This window comes from Neophocaena asiaeorientalis, unplaced genomic scaffold (assembly GCF_003031525.2).
Source record: "Neophocaena asiaeorientalis asiaeorientalis breed wild unplaced genomic scaffold, Neophocaena_asiaeorientalis_V1.1 scaffold142, whole genome shotgun sequence".
NCBI classification, from domain to species: Eukaryota; Metazoa; Chordata; class Mammalia; order Artiodactyla; family Phocoenidae; genus Neophocaena; species Neophocaena asiaeorientalis.
Window position 1 is genome coordinate 832,693 of NW_020174563.1, and position 26,335 is coordinate 859,027.

A 26,335-nucleotide genomic window follows, 5' to 3' on the forward strand; every position below is an offset into this window, starting at 1 on the left:
ACTTTGTTTGACAGTCTCTAGGTCCATCCACCTCACTACAAATAACTCAATTTCGTTTCTTTTCATAGAGAATGGACTTGAGGACATGGCGAGGGGGAAGAGTAAGCTGGGACGAGTGAGAGAGTGGCATGGACATATATACACTACCAAATGTAAAATAGATAGCTAGTGGGAAGCAGCCGCATAGCACAGGGAGGTCAGCTCGGTGCTTTGTGACCACCTAGAGGGGTGGGATAGGGAGGGTGGGAGGGAAACGCAAGAGGGAGGAGATATGGGGATATATGTATATGTATAGCTGGTTCACTTCGTTACACAGCAGAAACTAACACACCATTGTAACGCAATTACACTCCAGTAAAGATGTTTAAAAAACCCAACAACATCAGACAATTAATTATTATTTGCACAAGATTATTGTTAACCTGGGGTGCATCATTTGTATTGATTTGGGGACATTTGAGTGTGGAATGCATTTGTTTAAATTACTTGTTTACTTATTCACCATAGGGTTCCTCAAAATAAGACCTGGGTTATAGTGCTTTTTTTATTTTCAGAAGATATCCTTGGAAGAAAAAACTTAGGCAGCTTTCCAAAATAACGAAAACGTATTTTTACCAGTCCACTAGTAATGTAGTGTTGAGGCCACTTTTTCTTGAACATCTATTTTTTTTTTTTTTTTATAGTTTTAGGTAATTATGTTCCAGGAGGTCATGGTCATCACATGTTCTTTTTTTTAAGGCAGTATGCATATTTCAGCTGTTATGTTTGAACTTACTGGCACTATGTGGGTTGCTTTAAGATTGAGTAATTCATGCCATGGTTGTTTCATTTGGTGAAAAGCTGGCTATGACCAGAGAACAAACTATAAGGAAATGGTCCAGTTTTAAGTTTGTGTTTGTGTTTGAGTATTTTGGGTTCATTCATCTCTTGCCAATCTTAGTTGTTAAGTAGTCTTCTTGCGTACGTATTTACATCATCCTCAGAACCCTGTGTTTCTGCCTGTACTGGTTTGTAAGGTAGAGCCTCATGCTTCGAGTCTACCAGGAAAAGCCTCATTTACATCTCCAGCAAGAAGGACAGAGGGCCTGGACTGCATACTCGCTGCCAGAAGTTTTTATAGTAATACTCTGTATCTAGGCTCTGGCTCTTGCCATTAAATGTGCTTTTTATAGAGTACCAGGTTATAAATGTAGTGCAGCTACGGCATATTAATCTCACTGCAGAGATTTAATGAGGCAGTTGTTTTGCGATGGACAGTACTGGGAGCAGAGAGCAACAGAGTTTTACTTTACCACTGAGCTGCAGAAATATTCCTTGCCTGGTAATAATTATAACCACATGATCTCTTAGTTTTTCTTTCTTTTGCCAGTGCTTTTCCATGCAAAAGTGGCTTGGAAGGAGGTCCATTTCTAGGCAGTGAAATGGATTGGAAATTGGGCTGTTTTCTCAGTGGTTTGACATTTTAACTTTGATCAGGCATGGAATCCTTGTTGCACAGAGAGAAATATGTAGGATGAGTTTCAAGAATACAGATAGCCTTTGCCAGTCCACTGAGATGGGTTTTAGATATTCATTACTTTTACTTGACTTTTATATAGGTTATAAAAAGTAAATGTGGTGAAACCTCATTTTTACATGGACAGAACAGAATTTCTGCTGGTTGGCCTTAAACTGATCCCACACTTGAAATTAATTGACGTCCATGGGTTTATGGCCTCCAACACTTTTAAGCCAGTGCAGTTTTTCATTTTCCCCCAATTTGTAATTTTATTAAACCAAGTTGTAGCAATAACAATGCTTACGAAGAGGAGGATGAGAAGAAGGAAGGAACCACCCGCCAGGGAACATAATAAGGGGAAAAATTACACTTCTTTTAAATTTCCATTTACAAGTAACGTTAACAAAATTGGAAACAGAGAGCTGCCATTTATTTTTACAGTAATAGTTGTGTCTTTTATCCGAGTCTGAACACTCTCAGTCCAGTGCATCATAGGGACCCTTTTGAAGGGATGAGCCTGCAGGTTGGTTGGGCAGAGGTCATCTGTGATGGATGAAACGAATTTGGGTGGCCTTCTCTAGGGCAGAGGACAGAGTGGTGCCTGTGGCTATGATGGGGTCTGTGATGGCAGTGCAGGGGGGGTGTGCGGATATCTTAAAATATTGCCCTTTGGGTGGGTTGGTAGTACAACAGTAGAGTTGAAATAACAGCTGTTCGTCCTGCAGTGGTGTTCGGGTTGGAGCAGTGCTTACAGGGACGGACCTTGTATTTATAACTCCTTGGGCTGAAGTCAGAGGTCTGAATGGCTAGCAGAGCAGTACAGTTATTTCTTATGACTGACTCTCAAAGGGCTCTATAAAAACTACATAACTAAGGCCATGTGCAATTATTGAAGTGTAGCCGCCTGTGGGAAAGAAATGGTTGACAGTGTCAGCTTTCTAGAATCTTCCTACCTCAGCTGCCATTAGGAATGGAAACTCCTAACGCAAATGAATGCATCTTTCGTTTTGTTTTTTCTGTTTTGCTTTTTTTTTTTTTGGCTGCGTTGGGTCATCGTTGCTGCGCGCGGGCTTTCTCTAGCTGCGGCGAGCGGGGGCTGCTCTTCGTTGCGGCGCGCGGGCTTCTCATTGCTGTGGCTTCTCTTGCTGCGGAGCACGGGCTCTAGGCACACAAGCTTCAGTAGTTGTGGCACGTGGGCTCAGTAGTTGTGGAGCACGGGTTTAAGTTGCTCCGCGGCATGTGGGGTCTTCCTGGACCAGGGCTCGAACCCGTGTCCCCTGCCTTGGCAGGCGGATTCTTAACCACTGCGCCACCAGGAAAGCCCTAAACCCATCTTTCGAATGGGCAAGAAAGAATTCCTCCTGGATGTGGAGGTTGGCCAAAAAAAAAAAAAAAATTTACTCTCAGGGAGAGAGTCTGAGTTTCCAGGACTCATTGTGCTACACCAAAGCATCATAGGCTATAATCGCACCCACCCCCCAGAGGGTCCCTCTTAAGTGGTGACCTAAAAAACAATTCGCCAGTTGGCTGGTGCTTGCCTGAAGTTGCAGCAGAAGTGAATAAGCTTGACTAGCTTCAGCCCCTGAAGGATTCTATCTGTAAATGCAGAAGTGGAAGCAAAACCATTTTTTATCAGTCTTAAAATGACCCTCATTTTAATAACTAGCCACAGTGTCAGAAGCATGGACTGGGGTCATTCTTTAGTTGTTAAGAGCTAAAGCATCATGCAGGCTTCCCTATTTGTTTGATACTTTTGATTTGGATTCGTGTAAAGTGTCCATATCCTTGAATAATAAGGGAGGCAAGTTCTTATCATTTTCGCTGCATACTACTTAAAGTATTCAGAGTGTCTGCTTATTTAAAAACAAACAGGCCTGCAAACTTGATGCATAGCATTTAAATAATCGTATTAAAATTCAGACCTAGCAGCCACATTTCTCTGAGTGCTGTCAGTTTTATGAGAAACTGGAAAATCATGCTAAACAACCGAGTGTTCAGTGTACGCCTGCTGCCTTCCACCAAGTGTTTAGCGGTGTTAACGGTGTGCCGGCCAGTTCGCCATAATTGGGACAGTTATTTGTTTTCCTGAATTACTCTAATTTGGCAGTATTTTACCACTTGGTTTTAGCTTGTTGGAGCTCTTTGAACCATTACCTGTTTCTTGTGTCTGTAGCTCTAGATGAAACATTTGAAACCAGCAAAGGCAAATGTGATGGATTATACAGTGTCAGTTTTGGAAAATGTAGGCATGTAGGTGCTTTTGAATTTGGAGATGACTGGTCTGTTCCTGTTTACAGAATAAATACCAGTAAAGGACTTTTTAGTATACGCTTTTTTTACTCCCTCCTCTCCCTTCTTGTCATCATTAAATAATATTTACTAAACACTCACCTGGACACCATGCTGTGCTGGGCAAAGTACAAGACAAACGAAAAAGATCCTGTGATTACTCCCCCAGGGATGAGCAGTCTAAACGCCAGTGGGTTGCAATGGGTACTGCGTAGAGTGTTGAGTTAATTTTCCAGACGGCAAATCAACTCAAATTACCAATTTACTTAAACACGTTTTTTAGGTTTTTTTGAAAATAAACAAGAAAACAAAACTACTTGCCCTTTGATTTGGGAATTCTGCTTTTGTTTTACAAACCCAAGAGATTATTATATATGTTGACATGTAAGTTGATTTTGGTATATGTGAATCATTTGAAGGGTGGTGGTATAGTTACGTTTATTGCAGATGTGTAGAAAGGCTTTGGAATAACTTCCAGCCAAAGGGGAGCACCGTGGCTTGTAGAAATAGGTTTGTAGAAGCACGTGACATGCAAGGTAGCAGGAAGCACTTTCCGACAGCGGACAGTGGTATGGTGGCACTTACTGACTTTTCTAAGAAGTCTGGGCTAGTTTGATCCTGTGAATTCTGTATCGTAACATTGCAAATATTTATCCTCCCATATCTAAACAAATTGACTACAGATAACACATTACATATTTCTTAGGTATCTCGATACAGTTCTTTTGTAACTGTTCATGGAAGATTCTATTTTGAGACATAATTTATTTCTGACTTTGGAGGACTTCTTGCTATTAGAAATGAATGTCCCGTAAGTTAAGTCACAGATTGTATTATCCTAATTTTCCCTAAAGAGGCGTCTTCTCTCCCTCTGTGCTTTCCTGCAAAGAGGAGCAGTGACACTAGAATGTTTGGGGATACTTCGCTAAAATGAGGCAAAAGACAGCATAAAGAAAATCACAACGTATTTATTGAGCTCTAAGTGAAAATATTGCATGTGTTTTGCTCTCTTATGAATGATATTTGTGTATCATTCTTAGGGTTACAATGGCACTATTTTTAGTTTTCCCTCTATTTAGCTTTTCGAAACTGATAATGCCGGTTCAAGTTGTTGACTTGATTATAATTTGCAGTTGCTCTTTGTATATTTTGTTTTATTTTTTGATGATTTTGGAAACAAGAGACATACCAGTACATTTACACTTGAATTGGTGCTTGCAAGAATGTTATGCTATGTGATAGAACTTATTTTGCTATTGCTGTCTAACAAATAATGGGGTAACTGTGTGTTTTGACCAGTCTATAAGTAAAGGTCAATTTTGTGCCTATGGTAATTAGCTTAGCTTACTCTAGACTTTTGGCTAATTCTGGTAATTTCCTGTGAAAGAGTATATTTAGCAGAAAAGGAATTCATTCTCAAGCACAGTGGTGTTTCCCTTTGCATTGGAGACTGTTTAATTTTAAAAGTGATTTATCTCTCTCTTGTAAGCAAACAAAGGCTGTAAAAAAATGTCAAAGTTAACCTTAAGTGTGGCAAATTATTTGAAAGAGGAGCTGAGAAAAGGGCTACATGTTGGAGGAGAAAAGGAAAAACTCCAGTCATCACGAACTGACAAATTTTAGGGAGGTCTCACTTTTGATGCTTCTGTAATAAAATCTACAATAAAGCCCTCCTAGTGCAGTTTCAAGGAGAAAGGTGTTTCTGGTTTGGGTAGCAAGATGAAGCGCTACTTTAAAAGAACCTGTCTTTAAACGCCATACTTACAGTCTTGATTTTTTTTCAGACCCCAACTGTGAACTTGAAGACAAGACTGAAGATGGAGAGGCAGGGGACTGTAAGAAGAGGCCGGAAGATGGTGAGGAGCTGGAAGACGAAGGCGTGCACAGCTGTGACAGCTGCTTCCAGGTGTTTGAGTCACTGAGCGACATCACAGAACACAAGATTAATCGATGTCAGCTGACAGGTAAACACACCTACCACTTCTCATCTTCTCGTACGTCTTCTCTATTGCTGATTTTTCCGTTTGTTTCTTGTTTTCCCGCTGACAGGTAAACAACACTTGCCACTTCTTGTCTTCTCATACTGTTCTATTTCTGATTTTTTCCGTTTGTTCCTTTTTTTTTGTCACCCCCTCTTCCAGCTGTTACATTCTTCTACTTGAGTACCTAGGTAAGTCTAGAAGCGCTTTAGAAAGAATTCCAAGATGATGGTTTACGGCAAACTCATTGTCACAGTCATCCTTAGATTTTGAATTGTACCCAGATTTTAATAGCTAATGGATATGTTTTCATTTCCTTTTTTTTTTTTTTTTAATTACCGTGATACCTTGTAGATACAGAGTCTAACATTGGGTGGCTAAAATAAAGTTTAAAAATACCTTCTGAATAAGTTTTCACAGAAGTTTAGTGTGCACGAACTTATTTTAGTTTAAATATCATCTCAAGAGAACTTTCACTGATTGGTTGCTCTCTGCTGAGTTTGGTGCCTTTTTTGTGTTCCTATAAAGCCCGATGCTTATTCTTGAATACCACAGTGTTCACTGCATGTGTTAACTTTCCATCTCCCTCATTAGACTGGAAGCTCCTGGATGGCAGGAACTCTGTCTTATTCATCATTGTGTTCTCTGAGTCTTGCACAGTGCCTGGCCCACAGAAGGTGCTCGCTAAGGCACAGAAGCTATTCTGCTATACATTTCACGGGAAGAATCAGATTTTAAATGACAGGAAGCATGATGTGTTCAAGTTAATGGTTGGATAAAAGTAAAACTCAGTTTGCCAAGTTTCTACCCTCTTTAAAAATATATCCTGCAAGAACATACTATATGAGGCTGGGTGGGACATTTTAGATAGATATCTCTTTTTAGACTCCTGTCATTTTTCTCTTACTGATGATACTGACACTGCTCCGGGGTGTGTGTGTGTGTGTGTGTGTGTGTGTGTGTGTGTGTGTGTGTGTAGATCTCTTACTCTATCTTATTTTCCTAGCACAAATCTTTCTTCAACTAACCATGTATAGGAAATGTATTTATTAGACAAGTGGCTCTCCAGCTGTTTTCCACAGAATATTGATATTTTTGTAAGATTTTAATAGGTGTTCCATTTTAAGCAGGTTTCCTGAACAGATTATTATGGAACTGTTGGATTAAATCCAGTTAAATAGGCTTCATTATTGAAGTGCACTGTGGCTCTTCAAAAAGGGATTGCAGTGAGTCAGTTTATTAGGCCATAGACTCTCCTCTCTTTCAGAAAACCCATTATCGTTTTTTTTGGAGTGTAAGTTTGAAAATCTGTGACGCTTATATAAGCATTGCTATATACATATTTTTGTGGGTTTTGGTAACTTTTATTTTGATACAGTTCCAAACTTAGAGACAAATTGCAAAAACAGTATATATAACTCCCATCTACCACTTATCTGATTCACCAGTTTTTTACATTTTACCCTACTTGATCTGTCATTGCCTCTTCACTAATTTTTTTTCTTAGTCATTTGAGAGAAGGTTGAAGACTTCACACCCTTCGAAATATATTCGGTGTATTTCCTAAGAACAAATACAGTCTCTTACATGGCTATGGCACACTTATCAAAATGAGGAAAGTTCACATTTAACACATAGAGTACTGTTATCTAATCTACAACCAATATTTGAATTTCAACAGTTGTCCCAATAATGTCCTTTAGAGGTTTCTTTCCTTGTTTGTTTCATTTTCTTCTCATCTGGGATTCAGGATCATGCATAATTTTTTAATTGTCATGTCTCTTTTGTTTCCTTTCACCTGGAATGGTCTCTCATTTTTTGAGGAGTACCTGCCAGCACTTTATAGAATGCCCATCTGTAATTGGGTTTGCCTGATGTTTCCTCATGATTAAATTCAGGTTACATACTTCCATGGCGGGAATGCCACCAAAGTGGTGCTGTGCCCTTCTCAGTACATCAGATCAGGAAGTACCTGATGTTGACTATACTATACCAGTGTTGATGGGGTTAACACTGAATACTTGTTTTAGGTGGTGTCCACCAAATTTCTCCAGTGTTAAAATGTTGCTCTTTTCCCTTTGTAAATAATAAGTAATTTGTGGGAAGACGCTTTGACACTAAGTAAATATTTTCTCTCATGAAATCTCCATTTTAGCTTTATAATTTTTGTATTTATTGGTTGGCCTTCTGCCACAGTTTCCTTTCTTATTCATTCATTTATTTTTGTATTCGTATCACCATGGGCTTTTGGATTTGTATTTTATTCAGTGGGTCATAATTCATTACTATCATTATTTTGATGCCCAGATTGCCTGAGATTTGGCCAGTAGGAGTCCCTTTGAATGGTATTCTGGGTCAGTTTAATGTCTCCATCATTATTGGAAGACTGACTCAGTTTCTGCTGCAAACAGATGCTCCAGGCTCATCATGTTATAGTCCTAATCAATCTTTTGTCCAAGGAACCCTGGTTCCTTTAAGAGGACAAAGGTATTTAGAAATCAAGATATGGGCACTGTGTATACTCATTGATAGAGGTATATCGTTGATTATAAACCATATCAGCAGACAGAATTTAGGAAATGTATATGTGTGTTTAATATAATACATGTATAATATAACTTATAAAATGCACATATATACAAATATATACACATATATGTATTTTTCTCTCTCTAATAAGAACCACATGTTTCTATTGATACCTCTAATTCAATCCAACATTTGAGATACATTCCAATCTTTTTTCTTTCCATATTTATGACTATCCTCTCTAGCAGTGAGACACCTAGCTTCCATCATCCTCAATATATTTACTCATTTCCCGAGTCTAGAATACACATTAAGTAGTTTCAAAATTGCTTACTCATATCATCGTGATAAGCAGACCAACTAACTAGAGTTTAATAGCTGTTTATCGTTATTAATGTTATAGTTTATAATGTAGCATTTACATACAGTGAAATTTATAGCTCCCCAGTGCACAGTTTGATAAACTTTAACAAAATACGTATACCCATGTGACCCATATCCCTCTTAAGATAATTTCCTGCATCCTAGACATTTCTCTTCTCTTGACCCCTTTCTAATCAATAATGATCCACTAGAAGTAACTAGATTCTAAGTTTTTAACTGTAGATTTGTTTTGCCTGTTCTAGAGCTTCTTATAAGTACACACAGTATGTACTCGTTTTTGTGTCTAGCTTCTTTTGTTCAGCACAGTGTCTGCAAGGTTCATTCATGTTGTGTATATGAGTAATCTGTTCTTTTTTATTGCCGAGTAGTATTCCATCACACGAATGTATCCTAATTTTGTTTTCCATTCTCCTATTGGTAGACATTTTGGTTAGTTTTAGTTTTTGGTTATTGTGAATAAAGTCGTCGTGAACCTTCCTATACAGGTCTTTTTGTGGATATATGTTTTATTTCTCGAGTTAATAAGTAGGAGTAGAATTGCTGAGTCATGGGGTAGGGTATATTTAACTGTATGAAAAACTTCTGAATCTTTATCACGAGTGGTTGCACCGTTTTACACTCTCACCAGCAACGTCTATGAGTTCCAGTTGTGCATCCTTGATAACATTTGTGTTGCCAGTCTTTTTCATTTAAGCATTCTATTGGGTGTGTAAAGGTATTCTTTGTGGATTTATTTGCATTTTCTAATTCATGTGCATTTAATTGACTTCATTTAATTCATTTTTCCTCAGAATGCATAATTTTTGGAAAATCCCATTAAATGCAGTTAGTATGATTCTATTTTTAGTGGAATAGCTTTAAAGGGAAGCTTTACTTATGTGGAGTCAACACTAACATTAAGGTGAAGACATGGGAACCTAACTGATATGGCCAATATAAACTATGCCAGCAAGAAATCTCACCTTAGGTGAGAGTGGTGTATCTCTCATGTGAAAGATTAACTTTAAAATTCAATACTAAAGAAACCTTGAAGTTCTATTTAGTGTTTACGTTTTGTTGAGTTCCTGCCATGGAAATATCCTTATGTTCAGCTCTGTGAAGCAAAACAACAACAGCAACAACAACAAAAGAAACATTATTCCTGGATAACTTTATATATTATACAATAATATATTTCTTTATATATTATACAACTTTCATATCAGTGCAGAAAATGCTGGATTTTCAGCACGTGGTATGGTGAAGATAATATCTATGGGTTAAATACTTTTTTCTTCAAAAACCTCAATCCCTAATAAAATATTTGGTTTATTTTGATCTTAAGCTTTCTAAAAGCTTAGAATCTAGTCTGTGCTCACATCATTTTATCCCACAACATTTTAAACAAAGGAAAGAAAACAGTCTTATTTGTGACTTAATGAAACATTTCAGGAAAGGTACAGCTGATGGGTCTTTGTCCTGTTTACTGATGTTCAGGGTGATTTCTTGGGGAGGGCGGTAGATTGATGAGGGGAAAAGCAGAAGTGGAGGATCAGGGAGAAAGCAAAAGGGGGAGAAACAAAATCAGGAATCCTTCACATTTGTTTAAAGTGTTAAAGTTCAAACTTGAGTTGAGTTAGCTAAGGGTACCCTTCAGTCTAATCTGGAAGAGATTAAAGACACTGGCAGTGTTTTAATTAAAAAAGTAATATGATGCTTTTACCTTCTTCCTTGATTAAAACCTTTTACTCTACGTTAGGAGGTCTGACTTTTCCAAATTTAGTTTCCTGCTGCTTGAGTTTACTCTCTTCTTGGTGCTTCTTCTTTTTTCTGGTGGATAAAATGCTAGTTTAGCAAAGTAGGATATTTCTAGTTGTTTTCTTTTTCCCTTTTAGTTTTACTCTTTTTTGTTTTTTTAATTTTTTTTTTTTTTTGTCTTTTAACTTCGTCTAGCCCCATTTGTATCTTTGCTAATTTTCCTTTGATTCCTGTCCTTGTTTCAAGACTCTTAATTTCCTTGTTGTCCTTATATCTCTCCTTCTTTTCTCTCTGGCTATTTTATGGTCTCTTGCTGTTTTCTCAACTTTCTTCTTTGCTCCTTGTGGCTTCCCTTCTGTTAATCTCGAAGTCTTTACTTACATGTGTCGTCCTATCCATCTAGACCAGAGCCTGAAAACCTTTTGGTGAACGATTTGTATGAAGAAAGAGGGAACTCCTAATAGTGTGTAGGAGGGTTAACTATAGAGTAGAATTAGGAGAGAAAAGTCTTAAAACTTGCTGATTTGCAAAATAACACAAAACGGAGGTATTCTGTGGTCTGACACCTATGGAAGTCAGTCAGGGTAGTTTTGTTGAAACCACCCTGAACCGGTAAAAACCTGCCCTGAGATTCCCATCCCTAACTGAGTGCTTTCTTGGTAACTTGAGATCTGTTCTTTGGTGACTCTCATACCCAAGGGTGAGCTGCCAAGGTGAAAACTGACTCACTCCAAACTGAAAGTTTTGAAATCCTGGTATAGTCATGCCAAGTGAGCCTAGACTAGTCCTGGCCTTAGGAGATGAAGGTCAAATATGGACCAAGATGATCAATTTTATTTTATTTTGTTTTGCCTGTGCCACGCAGCATGTGGGATCTTAACTTCCCTGACCAGGGATTGAACCCGTGCCTCCTGCATTAGAAGGGCAAGTCTTAACCAGTGGACCGCCAGGGAAGTCCCAAGACGATCAATTTTAGACTCAGATTTGAAAGTCAGCTCAGGGATCAAGTATGCCCCAGGTCAGTTCATGAGTAGGTACCAGTGACCTGGACTGAACTCACAGACAGCAGATCCAGCATCGGCCCAGAGATCTAGGGGGTCACACACACAGTTAATGGAGTTCATCACTGAGGGGAATTCTGGAAGGTGGGCACTGTTGTGGAGAAGCATCCTGACCTAGGAAGCAGCAGAACAGTCCCTAAGGATAACGAGGTACAGGGTGGCTCTCTTCTTTGTCTCTCAGGGCAGCTGTCCTCTAGTCGGCAATCCAACACGTGTAAGTAAATTATGTATCATCCCTGCTTGAAGGAATAAGGGGAAGGGGAAAAAAAAAAAATTAAATCCCGCTCTTCAGTTGTAGCAGGAGATGCAAACCACCTGTCTTGCCCCAGCCGTGCTGTCTTTTTCCTGGAGGCTGAGAAGGGAGGGAAATCACTCTAATGCTGTTGGGACTCTCTGATGCAGAAGACAGATTATCAAAATATATATTTAAAGAAGGAAAAGCACAGAGAACCTCTCATTTTACTAATCCACAAACCCTATCATTTCTTGCCATTTCCCTCAGGGAGTAGGGAGGGCTGGAAGCCAGAGGGGTCTCATCACACTTCTCAACAAAGATTTAATAGCAGGGTGCTATGGGGAAGGCTGAGATTACGGAGACTTTATTATGCTTACAAAACTGAGTAAGAACTAGCATTGTAAATCATCAAAACTAAGCTTCACTTAACAGGATAAATGTGTAAAGTGCATTTGATAATACTGTATGCTTGTTGTTCTGAGTCATTTTTCTCTCCTCTCCTGCTAATTTGCAAACTTGAGTTGTCTGTTAAGTGTTCTTTCCCATCATTGATGTGAATTGCCTGGGTGTAAATGCAGAAAAACTAAACAGCGTTGTATTAGTTCTTAACCCTCTGGCCCACTATACTGTTGGTAAGATGAGTAGGTCGAGGTGTGTGTGACAGCAAGGCTGTTGTAGTTTGGGGGAAGATGTTTGTAGACCAGATTTATAAAACCCTAACCATATTTGTGGCTCCTTTACAAATACTGATACTGTACGGGTTCACATTTTTGAAGAAAAGGAACTGAACCAATGATTAGACACTGCATCAGTATAAAATAGTATGTTCATTTAATTTGATTTTAAAAGTTATGAGACTCCCTGGAAGCTTCACACAGATTTTGTGAACTGAACACTTTTAGACATCTGGATTTTTTTTTTTTTTTTGACTAAAGAATTTAAAGAAAAAGTGAAAGTGATTGAACATGTGTTATATGGTTGTGGAAAATTAAAGACTGGTTGGTTCCACTTGACAGTCAAGTACCCTAACAGCGAGTTCTGTTGGCAGTGGGAATAAGGAAAATGTTTTATGGAATGAAGCATCATTTTCACAGAAGCATATTGAAACTGTTTTCAGAATTTTTTTTTTCTGTTTTCCTTTTCAAATCATTAGTTGAAATAAATTACATGAAATAAATGTGATATTTTAACACTTTAGTTTATATTAGGTTCAATGCATTATGCCTTTGATTTGCATATTTCTACATTAATTTCTATATTAATTCATTATTCATGCTTTGTTATTAATCATTTATATATAAATTAATTATCTCTTTCTATATTAATTAGGCTTAAGGCACTGTATATTTTATTTTCCTATGTCCCTCTGTTTTGATCAATTTCTTGTTTCCTACCCAAAATATTTCCTTAGTGTTTTTAGGCTACTTCATTCTTCAAATCCCCCTAAGCCCCCAAAATGCAATTTCGTGGCCTCCACTGATTCCATTCCCCAGCCACTTCTCCACATGCTTCTTATTTTTCAGACCAGTGGTTTCCAAACTTTTTTGATTAAAAAAATATAGGCTGCATCTTCATAATACATACTTATCAATATATTACATATGATACAACACTCAAAAAATAGAAATTGAAAAATGAGGTGAAGATGAAATAAATAGATTTAAAAAAATAAATTTATGTTGTTTTGAAGTTCTGGTCTAGATTCATTTATTTTGACAATTTATTTTAATGGCTGTGAGAGCTAAGAGAGCTATCTCAGAAAACCACAAAGAGAGAACGTATGTTATTACACTTCTTGCTGAGGTTCATAACTATGGATGTTGGCTATAGCCACCATATTTTAAATAGCTTTCCTGAAATCTCAATTTTGTTTTGCCAACTTTTGGTCACATCTGATTAAATTGTTTCTTTCTTCTGTCCTTCATCCTGTGGCTGACAAAGAGCTTTTACTAGGAGTAGAAGGGCTAGACTTGCCATTTTCTTGTTGATTATTTGTGCACAGCTATCCATATCCTGCAGTTTCCTTGCAGAAAACTTTATAAATCACTTATCAAAACGTGAGGATTGTGTGTGAATTAGATTACTTAACATTAAACAAGATGATCCACAGGTCTGTTTCACTGGGCACTATTTTGAGATGTGGGAAGGGAGTGGAGAAGCAAGGGCACCCAGGATGACTATTTATCTTCTCACTCTCAGGATGCTGGGTGGCTATTTATGGCTGCTGTCCCTTCTGATTGGTTGCTAAATATTCAGACTATCTTTTCTACCCTGGGATATGTACCCTATATTTCAGAGACCACTGTTGTTGACTACCATTTACTTCATCATGTGAAAAACAACTCACCAAGTCTCTGCTCCTCTCAGTTTTAGAGAAGGTGGTGTGGCTTGAGTGTGTCATTTTCTTGGTCTGGCAGGACCATGACTAAAGTTCTTCTACGCATTTGCCAGAGAGAAAGCAATTGTTCATAATTGGTTCCAACCTCTGAGCTGTTGGTTGAGTGAGCTCCTTTTTCTAGTTTTGGAGGAAGGGTCAGTTAAACTATTACCTGCTGTAAAAGCATTGTTGTTTCCACGTTGATTTTGCTACAGCAGAACTTTGATATTAGTGTTTAGTCTACTGTCTTTTTCTTGATATATTTGTTTGTGAAATTCTCTACCAAAACATGGATATAAAATAATCACTTTCAGGTCCATTATTGTCTTGAAGCTTTTGAATGATTTTGGACATTGTAATCGGGATTTATAAAAGGCCTTTACTGATGAGGTACATTTTCCCACTATGAATGGTGAGTTATTACATGTATTAATTTATTAAAATTAAATAGCTGGAATATTGAAGGGGTAGTTTTAAGAAATACTTCTCTGTATTTTTGATGTGCATTTTAAAATTAGGTGTTTTTACGCTCATTCTTGATAGATTATCTGGGCAGAGGTTGACAGTTATTTTTGTTCCATGTTATGAAGATATTACACCATAATCGTGATTGCTATTGTTTTTGTTGAGCTATCTATAGTCATTCTAATTATAGTTCTTTTGTGTGTAATTTGTCTTTTCTATTTAGTTGGATTTTACATATTCTCTTTGATTTCATGTTCTGAAGTTTCACTAAAATATGTCTAACTGTGGAAAAAAAATAAAAATAAAAAAATAAAATTAGGCGTTTTTACTGTCAGCCTCTTATAATAATTTGTGAATCACAAGAAAGCTACTGATTATGAATGGAAAGTTCCTAAAGGATAAAATCTCCTAGAAATAGAAAATACATGGGTAAATTCACTGTATTTTTTACAAGTAAGAGCTAAGTGGAGAATATCCTGTATTAGTTATAACTATTTGCAAATTACCTGCTCCTTGATTAGTTTGAGGTTTTTGAAATTAGCATTTTGAAATGAATAGAACTCAAGAAGCAAATTAGCATTATTTGTCTGTGTATTAAAAATGTTACCTTTGGATGTCTTGTGGAACCATAACTGTTTTAGAGAAGTGGTCTGGCCTTAGTTGTATAATTGATAATGAACATATTATCATCTAATTCTGTGGTTTCAGGATTTATTTGCCAAAAATTGTAAATAAAATATCAAGAACACAAACCATGGGAGAATATCTTCAAGAATTTCCACCATGTCCTTGATGGTCATTGATGGTAATTAAAGCTGTCAGTTTGTCCCTGTGGAGAAGTGTAGAGATTATAAATGAAGGGCTGTATTTGGGATGTGGAAACAGTGGGGCCTCTTTTGTGGGGAAGATGAATTAAAAGAAACCAACTATTTCCTCAGCCCTGTGCAGCCATCCAGTCTGTCTTATAAACAGGGTGATGTTTAGGTGTTTGGATACATTTGTGTGCACGCGAGAGCTCTGCCACATGTAGCCTATTCTCAGATGTGAAATTCAACATGATAAAACTTAGGAGGCTGAATTTTTACAGCTTTGTGTAACTGCACTTTTCTTTTTTTACACATTACTCTGCTTAAGATGCTTGTGACCAATATCTACTTCCTTTATAAGGTAGTGAGTTGATAAGAAAAGTGGACTATTTCCCCATCCTTTCTCTTTGTGTGAAGTCTCTGGCTGGGGATCTTGTCCTTGGGGAATGGCAGCAATGTCACAGAGATCTATGACCTCCTAATAGGCCTTGGGAGGGGAAGGCAGGACTCATTCTACACTGTGCCTCAGGGCTTAGTTCCTTTAAACTTCAAGGAATTGGATGGAACTCTTCACTCCTCCTTTCTTTCAGCTTTACCTTCGGGGGAAATTGATCGATTAGAGGTGATTATTCCACAAACTCTGAACCCTTTTCCCCTCTTTGTTCCAACTGGAGCTCCTCAAAGTTTAAAGGGATTGTGTCTCCTGGGTGAAATGTAGAATGAATTTAAATAGATTATTGGGTAGAACTCTTTGAACACACAATTAAAAGTGCTAAAAAAATATATTTGGAACTGAAAGAAATATGGGAAGCAAAAGGAGAAAGTAACATTTGTTTCAAGATAATTATAATGTAATTATATGGGATATTTTTGAGCATATGATTAGCTGTGAGAGTGTAGAATCATAGTAGTGCTTCAACCAAGAAAATAATAGAGTCAGTGCAACAAATCGACAGTTGTAGAAAATCTGGATGGTGACTAAGAGCCTAATAGGCCCAAAGACACCTGTAAATGACTGGGTTTATATATGTCCTCTGTTAAGCACAGCAAAATTCTACTAATTGATGGCTTTCAGTTTTTTCTAACTTCTTTGTTTAACAACAACAAGAAATGATCTATACCTAATTCTCTTTTTGCATGTGTGATACATTTGCCTTATCGGCACTATGGACCTTATTTGAGTTATATTTCATACCACATCAATTTAATTTTTCCCCCTTTAAAAAAATCTAATTCCTGGACTCTACCTACCCACAGAGCAGTATTAGCTCCCCCTGGTGACTAAATGAAAATGTAGGCAAGGATGATTGTGGTGATGAGTTCCATTAACGTTAACTTTTAAATGCATAATTAGCAGTAGGAGGTATACAGTTGGCAAGTACACTGAACTATTTTCCAAGAAAAAATTCCAATTAGTCTTGAGAAATGTCCATTTTCATGCCAGTTTATTTACATGGTGAAGGCTGGTCTATCTTATGTGGCTTTCCTGGAGTTCTGCCCATTTTAATGACACCGAAGCTCGTGGTTTCTGATGTGGGAGATATTAGGACAGAAGGCAGATATTCAGATCTTCTGTAAACTAGGAGCTGATTAGAGACACAAAAAATGAAAGTAAGAGTGCTAGCAATTTACCTATCTCTATCATTCTTGCAAAATAGACTTTCCATAGAAAAGGTTATTATTGTTAAAATGATTTGAAATCTCTCCATATCTTGGCTGTTGTGACTAACGCTGCAATGAACATGGGAGGGCAGGTATCTCTTGAAGATCCCAACTTCAGATCCTTTAGTTGTAAACCCACTTACCAGATGAATAAGTTCAGGGGATCTAATGCACTGCATTGTATAATAGTTAGAGAGAATTATACTGTACTATATACTTGACAATAGCTAAGAGAATAGATCTTTAATCCTCTCATCACAAAAAAGAAATGGTAATTATGTGAGGTGATAGAGGTGTTAGCTAACCCTACTATGGTAATCATTTTGCAGTTAATAAGTGTATCAAGTCATCATGTTGTATTAAACTTATACAATGTTACATGTGAATTCTATCTCAGTAAAGCTGGAAAAAATAAAATAAATTTTTGGGGGAAAGACACTGTTGTACATTCAAACACCAAGATGTGTTTTTTTGTTGTCACCTCAAGGAAGCATTTTTCCAATTTAATTTACAAATTGTTTAAAAGTGTATATTTTTATTACTTGGATTGCTTTCCAACTTAACTCGTATAGTTTAGTTTCTAAAACTCTTCCCCTTCATAATTATCAGCTTGACGGACATTTGAGAATGCCTTTATAATCTTTCTGAAAAGAAATTTGTCAAGTCTGTCGTATACTTACCAGTCAACCCTCCGTGTCCTCGGGTTCCACAAATGCGGATTCGGCTGACCCGCGGATCAAAAATATTTGGGAAAAAAAATTCCAGAAAGTTACAAAAAGCAAAACTTGGATTTGCCTTGCACTGTGGCAACTATTTACATAGTATTTAGACTATTTACATAGCATTTACATGCTATTACATATTATAAATTATTTAGAGATGATTTAAAGTATATGACAGAATAAGCATAGGTTATATGCAAATACTAGGGACTCAGGCATCCATGGATTTTGGTATCTACTCGGGGTGTTCTGGAACCAGTCCCCCAAGGATACCCAGGGATGACTGTATTTCTTATATGTAGTCTTATTTTCTATGAAAAAAGTATTTGCTTTTCACCACTGTTTTATGCTGGTTATCAAAAAGCAATGTCTGTGACTGTGTGATCTGGTTTCATGTTTTATATTAAATATTATTATGCATTCAAAAGGGAAGATTTAAAATATTATCTGAGAGCTAATATTTGAATTGTTCTTTTGCTCCTCCTTTTGTTCTCCTGAATATTTTGTATTTCTATAATTTAGCACTTCCCCCTCCCCCATCATGTTTTTTTTGTTTTTGCTTTTCTTCCTTTCCTTAGGAGCCACACCTCTCTGTATTACTAGAAAGGGTATAATCTAAACTCAGTCACTTCTTGGTATCACCTTCTTCGGCCTGTGGAAATCTAAGTGAAGCTTCTTTTGGAGCCACTGATATCATTCTGTCATTTGGGCTGAAGTGATGGTCTGAACACAGCCCCTCTTCCTCACCTCAGTTTTTTTCTCTCTCCTTCCATTACTTCTGTTACTTCCTTCCTCAAGTAGATGGCCTGCCCTTTGCAGTTTATTTGTCCCAGTGCCTTGCAAAAAAGCAAAGGACCACACTTTGCCTGAACTTGTGCTAGTGGTCACTCATAGGGGGAGATACATTTGGTTGTTCATGATGAAATAGTGATAGCTTTCTTCTTATCAACACCAGTTTAAAACTGACACATGTTTATTAATACAGATGTTATTACATTGATTAGATACTGCAGTTGGGCTCAAAATAATGAAAAGTGTATGGCTCCATTACTTTCTACACTAAGAAGACCATGCAGAGGTAGTGAAATGAATAGCACCTCTCTGTAGTTTGTTTTCCTAAATACTACTACGCATTTATCAGCAGTTCAATTCAATAAACATTTATCAAGTATCTAGTCTTTGTCAAATAAGTACTGGGCCCAGGATCTTCTGGGAGAAAAATGGTTTAGGGTGGGTCTCTGAGCCTAACTCGGACTCAGGGTTGGCTTCCTGGGGCATGTGATGCCTTGAGTGGTAAGAGAGTTCGCTAGTGAAGATAGGTGGGGAGAGGCATTTCAGGCAGACAAAAGAGAAAGAAAAATAGGAATGGGATGTGAAACAGAAAAGTATCTGCTGGGGCAACATCAAGCTAGAGGAAAGTGCAAGATAGGGAAGTAGTGAGAGAATGTGAATGTATTAGTCCTCTATTGCTGCATAATAAACGACTCCAGCAATTTTGACTTAAAGCAGCAATCACGTATCATCTTAAAGTTTCTGTAGTTCAGGAGTTTGGGAGCAGCTTACCCGGGAGATTCTAGTTCAGGGTCTCTTATGAGGTTGCAGTTGAGGCATTGGCCAGGGCTGCAGTTAGCTGAAGTTTTGAATGGGACTAGAAGATTCACTTCTAAGCCCAATCACGTGGCTACCGACTGGACATCTCAAATCTTTGCCTCATGAGCCTCTCTATAGAGTTGCTCATGGCATGTCAATAGGCTTTCCCCAGAACAAGTAAAGTGAGAGGGAGGAGAGGGAAGGGGAAAGGTTATAGAAAAGGGGGAGGGAGAGAAGGAGAGAAGCTGCAATGTCTCTTATGGCCTAATCTTGGAAGTGGCATACTATTTCTTCTGCTATATTCTATTATTATTTTTTTTGTGTGTGTGTGTATGTGGTACACGGGCCTCTCACTGTTGTGGCTTCTCCCGTTGCGGAGCACAGGCTCCGGACGCGCAGGCTCAGCGGCCATGGCTCACGGGCCCAGCCGCTCCGTGGCATGTGGGATCTTCCTGGACTGGGGCACGAACCCATGTCCCCTGCATCAGCAGGCGGACTCTCAACCACTGCGCCACCAGGGAAGCCCCATATCCTATTATTGATCACACAGACCAACCCTTGGTATGATATGAGAGAGAATTATACAAATGTGATATGAGAGAGAATTACACAAATGCCTGAATACCAGGAGATGGGGTTCACTGGGAGCCACCTTGAAGGCTGGTTAGTGCAATGAACTGGGAAGGAAAGGTAAGATCTGGCCATTGGGGGACCATGCTAAGAAGTTAAATTTGATTCTCTGGCCTGTGCTTTTCAAACTGCTCTGAGGAGCCTCACAGATATATACCAGCCAGGGAGGCATGGAGGTAGGGAGTTGAGATAGCAGGGATCCTCCATTCCCTGCAATCAGAACAGCCCAGGCTGGAATTGTTTCATATAATGGAAATTCAAGAAAGGTTTCACTTTAGTATTGAGTTTAGAAGCTTAAGAATGTTTGATAATTACTGTTTTAGGCAGTGAGTGGCTATTGAAGGTTTCACACAGGGGAATATATGCTCAGATTGAATGGTGTGTGTAGATTTAATGGGGAAATTTGGGGGGGGGGGGGCGGGGGTTCCAATTCCACACAGGCAGCTCTTGCAATTGTACGAGGAAGAGAAGATGGGGCCAAAACCAGTGCAGTGGTCGTAGGAGTGGAGAGGAGGACCAAATGCAATAACTGTTTAGGAGGTAAAATCATCCAGTTGTAGCTATTGATAAATTTTGGGGGCATAAGAGCAAGGAAAAGATTAGAACAAGCCCCCAGTCTCTGAACTCCTCAGGTGCATTGAGTGGCCATCCCCTGATACCAGGAATGAAAAAGAAGCAGGATTGGAAGGTAGGGTGGTGAGTTCACTTTTGCTCATGTTAAATTTGAGATACTCTCTTGGCTAGAATTGTTTAGAACAGCAGTTGTTTACCTAGGCCAGAACCCATAGGTAGACATTAGGCCACTTAGCATACTTCCTATTTCCTTGAGTCATGGTTTAGTTTTCCCTTTGTCAATTATCTAAGTTTCTCCCACAACTTGCCCCCCGTTTTTGTTTCTGATCCAGCATTTCCCCCCCTGGTTTTAATAGTGAAGAAACCCCTTCCTCAGGTTGGTTACTTCTTACGCTTTGGCTGCTGGATATAAGGCACCTCGTAGCTGAGGTTGTTACAGCAGGTGGAAATGACCCCCTGAAAAAGCACAATGTCTTAAAACTTTAAGGCTGGATAGTATTTTTTTCTCTCAGGATGAGGAATTTTGACATCTGAGGTTTAGTGAAATCCAGCAAATGGATGCTGAGAAGGCTGCTCTATTCTCACAGGATTAGGACCATGGGTTTTCCTTTTTAAAACTACATACGAAGGTACATCTCTATAGGAAATCTTATTCCTTAGGAATTATTGGTTGTGCCCACCAGCACCGACCTCACCCGCCCCACCCCCCAAAAAAGAAATTTCCAAGCAGATTTAATTTTACTATAATTTTTTTTTTTTTGAATCTGTGACCGTCTTGTGAATCTTAGTGGGCTGCTTTTATGGCTGATTTTCAGAATTGTAGTTTCCCATCATCTCCCTTAGTATTATTTTCATTAAAAATTCCATTAGCTTTAAAAAATCAATGTAATCATCCAGCAGTAATTAATTCTTACCAGACTTGCAAAGGAAAGATGACTTAACAAAACTTCAAAATGTTAAAATGGGTAAAAAGAGGGAGTTTCCTGGTGGTCCAGTGTTTAGGACTTGGCGCTTTCACTGCCAAGGGCCCAGGTTTGATCCCTGGACGGGGAACTAAGATCCCACAAGCGGCGCAGCGTGGCCAAAAAAAAGAAAAAAAATGGGCAAAAAGAGTTGTGTGGTTAACGGAACTAGGAGAGATGTCAGTATATAACGGATGGAGGGCTGGACTCTGGCAGCTGGCCGACCCGAATGCCCATCCCAGTTCTCCCCAAACTAGCTGTGCGGCCTTAGGCAGATGACTTAAATGTTTAATCTAAAATGCCCTATCTGTAAAGTAGGGACAGTCGCAAAAAGGTTGTAATTTTGCCAGCCTCGTAGGGTTGTGGCGACTAAATGAGATAATAGGTGTGCTTGGCGCACAGCGAATGCTCACTCTACACATCCTTGTTAGTATCAGGATTATTAAAGGCGGTAAGGATTCCTTTAAGGATATGTCACATAAGTCAGATTCCAGATTTGAATGTCTTCCAGAATCCTGAGAGGTTTTGGAAGAGTTAGTATGAGTTAATATCTGGCATTGTCTTAAATTCTCCCCCTTTTAAAATTCAAAAGAGGCTCACGTGTAATTGATGCTAGGGGTCATGAGGCAAGGGGGGTAAATGAGGATTAGTTTAATTAAGTGTGCTCATCACCATTCTAGTAAGACCTTAATGTTTAGATTCGTATAGAAGAGAGAACATCATATTTTGAAGACAAAGAAGGGAAGCCCTGTTTCTATATAACATTGATTCTGCCTTCATTCTATACAAAATACTAAAAATTAAGGCCCTGGCATGTCTTCGGCCTGCACTCTGATGTGTATAATTGTAAGAAGATAGCTGTACAATGGATATCAGTGAAAAATGTTATACTCATAACTTATTTAGTTAGTGGCCAGAATTTTCTATACATCTTTTAGAATGTTTTAAAAAAATTTCTCCTGGTTTTGTGAATTAGCTCAAAACTTATAAAATATTAATTTTAGTTCAGTGCAATTAAAAATATTCATACTTCACTTTTAGTGGCCGTGCATAAGCATTATGAAATTGGTCTGGAAGTAATAGAGACTCGGGTGATAAATGGTTTGGAATCATCTAGTCTAAGTGAGTTCATTTAAACGTGGGAGATTCGTACTTTTGTTTTCTAGGGGGAAAGAGTCTAGCAAAATGCGTTTGTGCAACAAATGACCACAAAGACAGTTGGCCATTTTTATAGTGCGCCAAACATTAAAGCGATGTATACTTAACGTGGACACGTTAGTGCCAGTGAGTCTTTACTATGTTCCCATCTTCTGCTGTGCATTGTGAGGGTACAAAGAAATGTGAATCATGAGCCCTATTTGCAAAGGGTCTTACTGTGCACTTGGTGAACAAAACACATGTACCTGAAAAAGTCATATTGTTACCGTTAAGTGGTGGAATTGCTAATATAAGCGATAAGTTCTGTGAATGTCCAGAGAAGGGAGTGGGAGAGGAGCTGGCAGGGGAAGCCTTGTGGAAGACGCCCGAGGTGAACTCCACACAGAGAGACCATGACAAAAATGAACAGGATGAGGTGAGGGTGGGATGCTAAGGCAAGATGGGGCATCCTAGGTAGGGAATTGCTGATGGAGAAAAAGACTTTGGGTTAAAATTTTGATATCTCATCCAGAAAATAATTTCTTAAGCAGTAGCACTGCGTCACAGAGTGTTCAAAAGTTCAAGAGTTCGAGCACAGTGCCTGTAAAAGTGCTGTAGGCATGCACAACACAAAGGAGCCATGAGGATAGGCACTAACCAGGAAAAAGAAAACTGTGTCCACAGTAGGCTGTTCTGTGAGTAGCTTGAACAGAGTCAAGTAGGGTAGCATCTGTGAACACCTGCTGAGAAGTGAGTACTCCTCTAAGAGAACGCAACCTGTGTGCACCACCGTGGGAAGTCTCTCCATTCATCAGAAATACACTGAGCTGGTCTCCATGACACTGCATTTGATAGTAGTATCTTTTACCCGATGCTTTTGTTAAAATGTCGTGCAGTGTCTTCAGGCTTGATTTCCATTTAAGTTTTATTCTTATTATGCTATGAGGCTTTGGTGCTTATCGAACGTAAATTTTCTCCAGTGAAGGAAGAAATTACTAGCACAGCTATTAATAGTCTGGTGAAAAGTCTTATTGCTTCTTAAAATTTATATTTTCCTGGTGATTGACAATCGCTAATTAGTTAATCCTCTGCCTGTGCTCCTGAGGCAGGTCAATATTATCTCCTTTAGAAAATGAGAAGATTGAGAAATCAGGGTCTTCAGTGATTTTCTCAACAACCGATTTCTGTACTGACATGACAAAAATAGAGTTTACTCTTAAACATTTTTATTTTAGTTAACAGAATATCTTTGTGTTGAATGACTGACCACCTGAGATACCTTTTTTTCTCTTCACTGTGCATTTAAAAAGCCATTTACAGCAAGTGGGAGTTTGGGCCCCAAAATGTAGATTTGATCTGTAGGCTTACCATTTGATTGATGGTAGACTTTGGATAAATCTGTAAGCTTTATAAATATGTAGAACAGAAGAACCCCAAATAACATCAGCCTGAGGTAGAAAGAAGTTTATTTCTTGCTTACATATGGGAATTCTAGAGATGAGCAGTCTAGAGCTGGTTTTCTTTCTCGGTGCTGTACTTCTCAGCACGTGGCTGCCCTTGTGGAGCAGGCCGTGCTGGCCGCTGGCTTTCATGTCATCATGTCCGGATGGAGGGCAGGAAAAGAGGAGATGGAAGACATCACAGAACTTCCAGTCCGAGTTGGCTGCTTTTAAGCAGCCTTCCCATAAACCCCATACAGTAATTCCACTCACATCTCATTGGAATGGAAGAATGGATTTTGAGGTAGGCAGTTGACACCATCTCTCACACAATTAACATATTTGAACATTTGGATTTTGTGTTATTTTGTATGACTGGTGATATTTCTCTCTTCCAATATCATGTATAATTTAGGATACTAGCTAAAACATGAGAGCCTTTTAAACTCCCAACATGGACAGAACCTTTTTCTCTGGTTGACAACCTATATTCTTTAATTATTTAGCGAATGGCGCATCAGATTTTCCAATGGAGAAACTGTTTCTGAATCCAGGGAAGAACTGCAGTCTAGGACTCTGTGCTTTATCCACCTTGATTCTTTGTTTTGAATGTTGGTATTCCTATAGAGAAAAATAAGGAAACATATCTTTATTAGAGCAGAAATCCTTAATACAACCACATCAGGCATGGTATGGATATGACCCCAGGGAGTATTTTCCAAAACATGGTACAGCACGTGGAACTTCTGTGTACCCAACCAACCTCAACACCATCCTGTTTAACCCCAGAAACTACATTTTCCATGAATGCATCGTAAAATATGCTCCATTCTGTGTGTGTCCTGGAACGTAGTGGTCAATTAGATAAGAGGTATGTCACCCACCTGCTTTTTGGATGTGACGTTATCACCTAGGTGCTGCTAGCGTGCCATTGCTAGCTTGAGGCATGGACCTGCCCAGGCCATCTGCCATCACTGAACAGCTGGTGTGCAACATGCCTGCTTCTTCACCGCATGCATATCACATGCTTCCCACTGCTGCCATGCACCCTTCTCTCTCCTCTCATCTCCCTTCTTCTCCACGGCCTCTCCCAGCATCTACAAACAAATAGGTGGTATAAAAAAGTACGCTAGATAACCTATACAGATGGAGGGGCTGTAGAAGACAGAACTTTTCCATCTGGTGTTGAGTCATGCAAGGTTAGCACTTAGAAGACCCTTAGAGTTCATCTGGTCCCACTTCCTTGTTATGGAACAGAAAATCCAGACACACTGTCACTTAGCAATCTACTGGCCCTGCCAAGACTTGGACATCGAACTTCTGACTCCAAGTCCAGTGTCGGTTTTGAAGCCAGTTTTTTCATCAAGATGAAATGAATAATGGGTCACACCACAAGCCATTACCCTAAAGCAATTCCAGGTTGAATAACGGCTTTTTAGGGGTTGGTACCCATGCCTTCTTCAGGTGGACACCTTTTTTTGTGTCCAGAAGTTGTACCAGATACTTATCTGTAAGTGAATGGACTCTATAAATAAACCTCCCTGTCCCTCTAACCACCCCCCACCACCACTTGAGTATTTCTCCAGTTCCTAGCTGTGACCCATTTTGGGGGGAACATGCAGAGAGGGAAAACCTGCTGATTGCTGTGAAGGAGGACTCCTCCCCGTGGGGACTTGTACCAGCAACATGCGGGCTGCATCATGTCCTTTGGATGGACAGGCTGTGAACTTGGTTTTAGGTCACCATTTTGGAATGAAAGAGTGCTTCGTGGTCGTCTCCTTGCAGTCCTTGGTGTTATTACGGAAAATGATCTACCTGCCGAGTCTCTTCAATTGTAGGTGATTCTGTGTCTTGGGTAGAAGGTATAGAAGGGTAATATCCTCCTTCTCAGTTGCTTCTTGGTTTTTAGTTGTCATACCAGGTGTTACCTGTGCTGCCTGAGTCCTTGTCAGTTTTCCTGCTCTACTGGATATTTTTAGATTTCTCCAACCCTGTATGAGATCCCTTTCCAGTTTTTAATAAATCTCTGATGTGCCCCTTGTGTATATCTGAGAAAGTCCATAAAACCAGGTATAGATATGATGGAAGAAAAAGTAAGTTCCAGCTGCCAGTGGCTCATGTTTGCTAATTGGAAACGTTATGGATGCTTTCAAAATAAAATCAAGTTTATAAATGCTCTCTATAGTATAGCTGTTGCATTTTTAGAGAATTAAATGTACGTTGTGTCATAGGAAACCATTACCCACCTTTGTGCTTGCAA

At 38.9% G+C, this 26,335-nt stretch overlaps 1 protein-coding gene across 1 annotated transcript in view; it reads left to right on the plus strand.

Annotated features, from left to right (window-relative positions):
• The window catches only part of ZNF521 (zinc finger protein 521), a 282,679-nt gene that overhangs the window by 23,273 nt on the left and 233,071 nt on the right, over window positions 1-26,335 (plus strand). Inside the window, exon 2 of the mRNA XM_024757860.1 lies at window positions 5,572-5,751. Within this exon, the coding sequence (XP_024613628.1) occupies window positions 5,572-5,751 (180 nt within the window). The remainder of the gene's footprint in view (window positions 1-5,571; window positions 5,752-26,335) is intronic.